Below are 10340 nucleotides of genomic sequence, written 5' to 3'. Positions count from 1 at the left end.
AACGATGTCCTTACTACCTTTCTGGGCCTTGAACTTGGTAGTCGTGTTAATGTCTATGGAGGGTCAGAAAGCTCTCAGATTTCATCAAAAATATCTTAATTTGTGTTCTGAACTTGAACGAAGATCTTACGGGTTTGGAACGGCATGAGGGCGAATAATAATAATGACAGAATTTTTGGGTGAACTAACCCTTTACTGTTGAAATGCAGAGATATTCTATTATATATATATAATATCTTGTACAAATAAACTGTCCTGAATGAGTCCATTGGCCAACAAGAAGACATCTTTGAGGTTTCAAAGGTCAATTGTGTTGATATGCTGCATAAAAATTTATATTTTTTAAAATGTCCTTCCAATAAAGATTCATTCACATTTCCCACTCCAACATCCCTGACTATGCATCACATTAGTCCTAAAGAATCCTGAGAAGCATGTAAACTCTCTGAAACCCCCATATAGTAACTTCACACTACCTCAACTACCAAAAACCCCTGATACCGACTCAGGGCACAGGTCCCTGGCCGCCCCTGTGTGTCCCTCTGGTACAGGAGCTTGCAGACGGGGCTGGAGGCCAGGGATCGTCCCACACAGCGAGTGCCCCGGTCAGGTCGAGGTTCAATGGCGCTTAGCCTTGTTGTCTGACTTCTGAGATGGAAGAGCTGGGGTCGGGTTGAGCCACAAACAGAGCAGGATGATGAAATGGCAGACATGCAGTGATAGAGAGCTGTAGTTGGTGGACGGATACGTGTTCCAGGACAGCTCTATCAGACCCAGAATCAACACCCTAAAAGAGAGTGAATAATAATACTCACTGAATAACTAAACTTATACTCCCAAACAACACTACTAAACTAAATAATACAGATAGAAACGGAAAAAAAAAAAAACATGAGTCTGTGTCTTACCTGAGCAGGTGGGCAAGTTTCTTGACTCCTCCGCTCCACAGCAGGTAGGGCAGCATATGGAAGTACCAGACATAAAACTGATAATGCAGTGATCTACTGAAGCACATGCCAATGAAATTAGAAGTGAAAAGAACCAGAACTGTCTGTATGATCTGGGTTAAGGAACAATTTTCATCAGATCAACTAGGACTAATAGTGCAAAGTTCAGGAATGCCTGGTTTATTTAAAGGGGTCATATGATGCGATTTCCATTTTTCCTTTCTCTTTGGAGTGTTACAAGCTCTTGGTGCATAAAGAAGATCTGTAAAGTTGCAAAGACTAAAGTCTCAAATCCAAAGAGATATTCTTTATAAAAGTTAAGTCAGCCACGCCTACCTAAAACGGCTCGTTCTAACACAGCCCCACATAACTACATCACTATCTGGGAAGATTTGCATAACGCCGCCCAAATGTTCACGTAACGAAAGAAAGCGTAACTTTTATTCTCACTGTAGTATTGTTGCCGCCGCCGCCATGTCATGAAGGCGCTGTACATTTCATTACACCAAATACACCAAATAATGTTCTTTTTAGCAGCATCATATGACCCCTTTAAAATAATTTGAAAGCAATCCATCATACATTTGATTTAAACAACCATAAAAAGGATATGATCAGCATTGAGCTTGTGTACAGTCTCTTTTCTCTCAGACTGATCTGCTAGAATAGACCAAATACTGTTTCCAGATCTGTAATAGACACAATTTTTAAATGACAGTCAGAAGAACAAAAAGACCTTTGGCGTATTAGTCTTAACATTGGCCTTACAACTTGTAGGAATGTTTTTGTTCAACAAATTAAGCTGCAAGTTTTATTAAAAGTCCTTTAAATAGTTTTTGATACACAATTTCCTTATTAAAATACGTAAAATACCGCTACTAATTACAAGCTTAATTGTAGTGTTTTGATTTTTGTACCTCTTCCATCTTTTCAGCGCAAACAGAACCAGTGTAGTAATGTGAGCCAAAAGCAGAGCCAGGTGGAAGTATCGACTCAAGAACACATCCTCGGGAAGAAAACGCCAATTCACCGTCCATTTAAACAGAAACTGCCTGCCCAAGTCAAACGCCCGACTAAAATACCCGACCGGGTTCACCAAGAGGAACGGCAGCCCCAATACCAGCTGAAAAGGAGAAAAACATCATGAAAAGCTGGTGTAAAACAGCAAAAAAAAAAGAAAAGTTCACTTAATAAATATGTGTAAATTAAATACATTTGTTTATGTGTGTCTAACCTGAATTACAGCACAGAGAGTGAGTTTGGGTAAAGTTTTCCATAGACCAAACTCACACAGGAGGAGGAAGAGGAGACCAGGAGCGAAGAGCAGAACATTCATCTTCACAGACACAGCTAAACTGTCCACAGCACAGACAAATATATACTTTAAATGCACACACACTGCTGAAATGTTGAAGTGTTGCAGTGTTGAAGAGATCATGCATCAAAACATTGTACAGAAGTAGTGGATAACATGAATGGCAGAGACAGAGAGAGAGAAAAAAGCTCTCTAACCATTCATCTATCACTCCATATAGAATGAAGATGATGTTTCTACTTGCCTGTAGAGGGCACATCCTAGAGTCCAGTGGCCATCCAGGAAGAGATTGATGGCTCCGAATAACAGCATCATAGCCACTGGATCATTAAAGAGACGCAAGACGAAGATGGAGTGAATCCGATATGAAGCACAGCAGACAAAGAAGAACACATACGGAGGAACCTAGAGAAGAATAAACAGACAAGCACTATTAAGACACTTTGTGAACCATGAATACAAACTTCTGTAAATGTCAAAAACAAGGTAAAACCAGAAATTAGCAATGCACTGCATTATTAGTAAGGTTTTTGTCATTGTAACCTAGAGATGAGTAGTTGCTGGATTACAGTAAGGCTTAAATTCAGAGGTTTATGTCTTGCAATAGCTGTTTAGCTGAAGTTGGATATAAAGACGAAGATGGAGTGAATCCGATATGAAGCACAGCAGACAAAGAAGAACACATACGGAGGAACCTAGAGAAGAATAAACAGACAAGCACTATTAAGACACTTTGTGAACCATGAATACAAACTTCTGTAAATGTCAAAAACAAGGTAAAACCAGAAATTAGCAATGCACTGCATTATTAGTAAGGTTTTTGTCATTGTAACCTAGAGATGAGTAGTTGCTGGATTACAGTTTATAGTAAGGCTTAAATTCAGAGGGTTATGTCTTGCAATAGCTGTTTAGCTGAAGTTGGATATAGAGGTCATAGAATTAATACATGTTGTAGAATTAATGTACACTGTATTACATAATTCATACACAACCATTCGAAGGTTTGGGATAAGTAAGATTTTTGAAAGAATCACTTATGCTGACCATGACTGATTTTATTTGATCACAAATACAAATATTGTGAACTAGTCTTCACTATTTAAAATAATCTTTTTTTATTTTAATCAATTTTAAAATGTAATTTTTTCCTGCAATGCAAAGCTGAATACTCCAGTCCTCAGTGTTACATGATCAAAGCATGTGATTTGGTGCTCAAAAACATGTCTTATTTTTAATAATGTTGAAAACAGTTGTGCTGCTTAATATTTGACCGTAATATATAACCGTGATACATTTTTCTGGATGCTTTGATGAAGAGAAAGTAATCTTACTGACCCCAAACATTTGAACAGTGGTTTGTATATTTCACATTCTGAGTGAAAGGATCCTGGCTATTCTTGGGAAAAACAAAAAGTGACTGAACAGAATGTACAGTATGTAGAATGGTAAACTACATGGATTTGCATTATATGGGGTCATTACCTTTTTGGTGCGATGGTAAATGCGGAACACAAGCAGGAGGGTGATGAGGTAGAACACAGCGAACACGTACTGACCCAAACGAATATTCTGTCCATGATCAGTAAGATAATACAGCCCAGTGAATATATACACAAAACCAGCTGGATACCTGAAACACACATTCAGTATACAATCCAGTAAATGATTAGTGGCCAGATTTTCATTTAATATGCCATACTACTGCCAGTGTTGGGGAGTTATTAGTTACATGTAATGGAATTATGTAGTTTAATTACAAAATAAATGTAATTGTAATCAGTTACAGTTACTGAGAAAAAATGTGTAGTTAAATTAGTTATAAAAATTTTAACGATTACATCTGAATTTTTTTAAGATTAACCGTTTTGTTTTTTTTGCCAAGGCATTGTTAGATTCCAGTGTTTTCTGTCATAGCTATGCAAAGATTAGATTTCAAAAACAGTCTCATCGCTATTAAACTATATCTTGTTATGATTTTAAAACTGTATTTAACCTCAGAATGATCTCAAAGTAAGTCTGACTTTGTGGTGGCTGTGCTTTAAAATTAATATTTTAAAGTCTGACAATAATCAGTTTTGAGCACTACTGTAAGGTTAACCCTGCCTGGTTTACATGTTTGAAAGCAAATAGCCAATAAATAAATTTGCTTAAATATCAGTATCAGAATCAGCCAATTTGCTAGTTAAAAAAAAAGAAAGAAAGAAAAGAAAAGAACATCTGAATCAGCTATGATCGGAGCATCACTAATTAAAATACTAAGTAAAAGGCCTCAAATTTGAAGTAACGTTACAATCTGGGATGTCTTTTTCTATCAATTCTTCAATAGGTAGATCTTGTCTTTCATAAAGGCCGAGGTCAGGGATCTTGGGCCTAAAAAGGTTGGTGACCACTGCTCTACAGAAATGTTCTGTGTTGACACTTACACCAGCGGCCCCGTGTCGCCCTTCAGCTGTGTGTAGTCATATGTGCCGTTAATAACTCCCTCCACCTCATCCATATACGCCTTCCAGTCGATCTCTGTATCTACACACAAACACGTACATCATTAGACAGAGCAATCACGATGGCACTTATTATTGGCATCTCTCTGCATACTGCGATGCAGTGTCATGTTGGCTATATGGTGTGCGTGACTGACAGACAAGAGCAGTGGGTCTGTGCACGTGTTCCTTTTAGGGAGTCTCGACGGATCAAATACAAACTTAACCAGACTGTAATTTTGGAAGTTAGGTGTAACAGTTGAGTATGTATGAAATAAAGGAATGAGTATACAACTGTATTAACAGCATGAAATGGTATGCCATTTGAACACAGAAATCAAGCAGTATGGAGTTTCTTTAGTCTGTTGTTCATTCCTCCATGGATCATGTCAGTGATTGATTCTACTGCACTTACATTCAACTTTTTGGATCACCCATATGTTAATCCCAATTTCCAGGAACCACAGGACGGCCGTGACCAAGAACGTGTACTCTGCTTTGAACAACACCATGTGTTTGTCCTGCCATATGGAGGAAAGGGTTTTCTGAAATTTTGACGGTAGAGTAGAGGATTTCTTCTTTCCTCCTGCCATGTTGGCCGCCTTGGTGAAGTCAGCGGATTCAATCACTAACGTGTGCCGTATTCAGAAACACTGAGTTCCAAATTAAAAGTCCCTAGAGTGGAAAAAAAAAAACGGATTAAAAAATGGCATTGAAAAAAAACTGAACATTCAAATCGAGAAATATTTATTTATTTGCTTGCTTGTTTGTTTGTATAATTATTTCAACTTATTTCTGACTTCTGTTCGTTTAAAATGTTTCAGATATCTCATTTAAAATGTATTAAGATAACTGCATAGGAAAAACTGATAAACAAAATTTTTTATTATCATAATAAAACCACGTATAGGTTAAAATGTGTTTGGCTGCATAAAGTTGTGTCACTAAATTCATAGTAAAGCTACCTAAAAAGGTCCTCGCGCGTTGACGTACCACGTAGAGTGGAAGAAGAAGTGGGACATAGCTGATACAGGAAGGTTTTATTATCAAATTAATTCATCAGTTAAAGAAGTATACAATTTTGGAAGATGTAGGAAAGATGAGGTGATTTTAAATAGATTACAATTTGGGCACACAGGACTAAATGCATCACTATACAAAATAGGTAAACATATTACAGGTAAATGTGCTTTTTGTGGGGTAATAGAAACCGTTGAACATGTAATATTAAAATGTAGGAAATATAATATAGAGAGAATTAAAATGATAAAGAACTTAAAGGGATAGTTCACCCAAAAATGAAAAATTCTGTCATCATTTACTCACCCTCATGTCGTTCCAAACCTGTATGAGTTGCTTTCTTATGTTGAACACAAAAGAAGATATTTTGAAGATTGCTGGTAATCAAACAGTTGGTGGTTGCCTCTGATTTCCATAGCATTTTTTTTTTCCTACTATGGAAGTCAATGGCAACCACCAACTGTTTGATTACCAGCAATCTTCAAAATATCTTCTTTTGTGTTCAACATAAGAAAGCAACTCATACAGGTTTGGAACGACATGAGGGTGAGTAAATGATGACAGAATTTTTCATTTTTGGGTGAACTATCCCTTTAAATGGTAATAATAAAGAAAAAAAGAAGATAAATTGGATATTAGGAAAAGGATTAAGAGAAGGTATTAATCAAAGAATAGTAATGGAATATATAGTAGAAACAGGATTAAATAAACAAATTTGATAGTTAAATAAATAAATAAATACAGCAAAGGAATAGGAGAACACACAAGCTGGGTTTTTTGTCACGGGAGCTGAACACACAGCAGCCAGAAATACAGCTTGGGTGAGCTCGAAATAAAATGAGCAATTAAAAAATAAATACATAAATAAATAAAATATGAATAGAGGCGGGACTATCATCCATGTATGAATAGAAACAGTTGGTGGCGGTATGTGCCTATGGTGCGGAATACGCCAAAAAATTCCAAAGAAGAAGAAGAAGAAGACGTACCACGTGACCTAAACAACATCGCAGTTTCCGGTAATGGGTTCAGGAAAGTCGTGAGTGTTAAAGGTGATTTCTGCTTCTTATTCACGCGATACTCATTTCTGTTGTTTCAGACAGAACTTTAATATTTATTTATGAGCATGTACATGTGTAATCGTGTTCAAAGTATTAGGGTTAAAGCCTTTAAAGGTCATTTATGGGTCACATATTTCATTTTGACAGCCTACATATGCTTGCCTTGTTTGGTGATCTGTAGTTATTGTTATGTATGTTTCATTGTGGTGGTGGTGGTGTTGTTGATAGTGTTATTGTGTCGGTTTTCCTTAAATCTACGATCAAAACACCCAAAACTGCACAGACTTACATAATTGAAATGTTCAAATGTGTCTGTCAAACAATTCCAGTGTAAACAAAGACTTACAAGGCTTTGTCATCTCTCTCTGTCTTTCATTTTTGCGTCTCTGTCTGTAATCAGCTAGAAAATGTTGTCTGTTGGTCTGAGGTTCATTCTGACCTGTATAACCTTCAATCTTTTAAAACGTTTTCAAACCAGGCTCTCAAGCCAACATCTACGATTGTAGTTAATGGGACAGATTTTTATTTATTTATTTATTTTCCGTTTGTGTCAGTTAGGTGATTAGTAAATTTAGAGATTATTTAACTTGCCAAACTTTAATATCAGCTGAACCCCATGACATAAATTATTTAAATTTGACGTTTTTTGAACTCCTATTTAGGGAAGCTAAAGAAACTAAAAGAAACTAACCTGTGTTCATGTAATTCAAATGAACGATAGTAGTAAAAATGACTGAAAATCCATGCTGAATCAAATCACCATATGTTCTCTTGATTCATCTTGGACCTTACACCTGTTCATTCTGTGTTCAGTAGTCTAGAGAAGAGGAAGAGGGTGAGGTGGAAGATGGAGGATTTCCCTATCGGGACAATGGAGATGGTGTGTTTGGGTTCAAGTGTAGCTCTCTCTGGTCTGTTTTATTACATCTACAGGAAGAAACGCAAAAATGTGGACAAACTTAAAGTGAGTAACATTGCAAAAACGACGATTTAGACAGTATATATGTGAAATTAGTCCCTGGAATTAGTTATTTGGATTTAAAGTGCCTGCTACACAAGATTAGGAGAATTTTCTAAAAAAGAAACGAATTTGTTTTTGATGTAAGGAAGCTCCAATTTTGCCGCTGGATGAAAAGTTAGCAGATCTTTTGAATGCCACACCAGGGAAATGTCTGCAGTATGTGGTCATTGAGGGTAACATTCATTTTCCATTATATAATGTCTCAGCTGATCTGTAGAATATAACCGGATCTCTCTTTCACTTCCACTGACTTGTTCTCACTTTCTCTCTCTGTAGGTACAGTGCAGCCCATAGGGGAACCATTAAGGAGTCAGTTTCAAGAAGGCACTGTTGGTGTCATCCAGAAACTGGTCCTCCAAGAACACAAACTTGTGTGGAACAGTTTTGCACGCACTTGGTAAGTCCTGGTCTCTTGCTCATATAAATATACATAAATTAATACTTTTGTTCAGCATTAAACTGATCAAAAGTGACAACAAAGATATTATAATCAGTGTTGGGGTAACACATTACAAGTAACGCAAGTTACGTAATCAGATTACTTTTTTTTTTGAAGTAACTAGTAAAGAAACGCATTACTTTTTCATTTAGAAGGAAAGAGTTACTTAACACCAGTTATTTTGTTTCCCGTGTCTTGACTGACAGCTCTCGTGTTGCCATGTTGAGAGAAATCGGGAGTAAGTGTGACGATGTGTGCGCTGTGTGAATATGATTCTTACTGTAGTTCTAGAATAAATATAAACGTTTACTCCTCTCACCTGCACAAAAACAGATTCAGTATTCCTCAAAATGAATAAAAACAGTCAAATGCAAACTCAGAATATTATACAAACCTACAATAATTAAATGTTAAATAAGACAAATATCATTTATGTATTTAATTCTATTTTTATTAACCAATGTCTTTGCTACTGACCTTCGTTGATCATATTCAACAATAGTAAGCAAAAATGACACATTTGTGTTTAATTTGTTATTGCTGAATAGTGTAAAACTTTCTTCTGTCATATTCTTCATGCAATTTGTTTGAGCTGTGCCCTCTACTGCACAGACATGAATTTACATTTCCTTCACTTTTGTTATGAAAGAGTTATTGATTATAATAATTCAAAACATTACTATTTCAAACAAATACTGTTCTTTCGAAGTTTCTATTCATCAAAGAATGCTGAAAAAAGTACCATGTTTTTAAAAAAAATATTAAGCAGCACAACTGTTTTCAACATTGCTGACAATAAGAAATGTTCATTGAGCACCAAATCAGCATATTAGAATGATTTCTGAAGGATCATGTGACACTGAAGACTGGAGTAATGATGCTGAAAATATGTCACATCTTTCAGGACAGACAGCGAGCGTGTGCTTCACCAGCGTGTGAATGCTGTGCCCTTCCTGCTGGGTGTGAACAAGGCGTTTGTGCGTGTGCTCTGTCCCCTGGAGGCCACGGGTCCCAATATGGAAATCGTCCATGAGAAGTTCCACCAAGCCAGTTACGGCTTCACGGACCTGATCGGTCAGTACCTGAGCGGAGAGAAGCCCAAAGGTCAACTTGAAACAGAGGAGATGCTGAAAGTGGGCGCGTCTTTGACCGCAGTGGGTGAGCTCATCCTGGACACAGACCGCCTCCCAAAAATCCGCCCACCCACCGACGGCTCAGAGTACTTCCTGAGCACAGACGACTTTGAGACCCTGCGGCTGGAGCAGGAAGGGCAGGCGGAGGTGTGGAGGGTGCTGGTGTGTGTTTGCGCATTGGCAGGTGTGGCCGTGCTGATGTGGGTGGGACGCAGTTACTATCGCCAGCTGAAGCTGTGGTGGGAGCAGGAGAACATGAGGAGGGAGTTTGAACTGATGGGCGCAGGAGAACGAGGAGAGGAGGAGAACGGTGTGGACGTACTGGAGAACGCGTGTGTGATATGTCTGAGTAAACCACGAGGCTGCGTGCTGCTGGACTGTGGACACGTGTGCTGCTGTTTCCGCTGCTATCAGGCCTTGCCACAACCCATCTGTCCCATCTGCAGGCAGAACATTAAACGTGTCATTCCTTTGTATCAGGCCTAAGAGACATGGTTTAATCTTATACAAATGAACAGTTATGCTGGATTTACATGATTTACTTCTCGAAACTTTAAAACAATGTTATTCTGTGAACAGGACACCTGCGATAGAAGCAACACACAGATTCCTGATACACACTTTAGTTTTACCATTTTAGTTTTCCATATTCCTATGGAAGCTTATTTCTTCCACAGAATAAAAAATCAGTAATATCAATAAATCTATCTATCTATTTATCTGTCTGTCTGTCTGTCTGTCTATCTATCTATCTATGCTCAGTGGTACATTATTATTTGTATAATAGTAAGTTCAGATTCTCGAATCTGACTTGACAAGAGGCTTTCCAACAGTGTTATTGACATTTCAGCAGTACGAGTATGCTCATTTTACGCAGTCTGTCAGTCAGTTCAGTTACATTATTATGCCAGGAGGTGGCGGCAA

At 37.6% G+C, this 10340-nt stretch overlaps 2 protein-coding genes across 3 annotated transcripts; one reads left to right on the top strand and one right to left on the bottom strand.

Annotated features, from left to right (window-relative positions):
- Nucleotides 1-173: 173 nt before the first annotated feature.
- Nucleotides 174-5343, bottom strand: LOC107660011 (dol-P-Man:Man(5)GlcNAc(2)-PP-Dol alpha-1,3-mannosyltransferase-like). Its single transcript, XM_016449153.1, has 9 exons — nucleotides 5158-5343; nucleotides 4686-4785; nucleotides 3745-3892; nucleotides 2507-2667; nucleotides 2182-2302; nucleotides 1865-2070; nucleotides 1560-1636; nucleotides 909-1053; nucleotides 174-787 (listed from the first exon to the last, which is right to left on the bottom strand). Exons 1-9 carry the CDS (start codon nucleotides 5333-5335, stop codon nucleotides 619-621), a joined length of 1305 nt encoding a protein of 434 aa, XP_016304639.1. The 5' UTR covers nucleotides 5336-5343; the 3' UTR covers nucleotides 174-618.
- A 1388-nt stretch (nucleotides 5344-6731) lies between these two features.
- LOC107659998 (mitochondrial ubiquitin ligase activator of nfkb 1-A-like) lies at nucleotides 6732-10117 on the top strand. 2 transcript variants are annotated; one of them, XM_016449139.1, is made up of 5 exons: nucleotides 6732-6814; nucleotides 7640-7787; nucleotides 7930-8017; nucleotides 8121-8241; nucleotides 9188-10117. In XM_016449139.1, the coding sequence occupies exons 2-5, from the start codon at nucleotides 7671-7673 to the stop codon at nucleotides 9900-9902; spliced, it is 1041 nt and encodes a 346-aa protein (XP_016304625.1). In that variant the 5' UTR covers nucleotides 6732-6814; nucleotides 7640-7670; the 3' UTR covers nucleotides 9903-10117. The 2 variants fall into 2 exon arrangements, with proteins under 2 accessions (XP_016304625.1, XP_016304618.1); XM_016449132.1 differs by having other exon boundaries at nucleotides 6739-6814; nucleotides 7637-7787.
- Nucleotides 10118-10340: the final 223 nt, after the last annotated feature.

The sequence above is a fragment of the Sinocyclocheilus anshuiensis genome, unplaced genomic scaffold (genome assembly GCF_001515605.1).
Source record: "Sinocyclocheilus anshuiensis isolate Anshui unplaced genomic scaffold, SAMN03320099.WGS_v1.1 scaffold850, whole genome shotgun sequence".
In the NCBI taxonomy this organism is placed as follows: Eukaryota; Metazoa; Chordata; class Actinopteri; order Cypriniformes; family Cyprinidae; genus Sinocyclocheilus; species Sinocyclocheilus anshuiensis.
The sequence above is the reverse complement of the archived record's forward strand: the minus strand, read 5'-3'. Positions and strand labels throughout refer to the sequence as shown.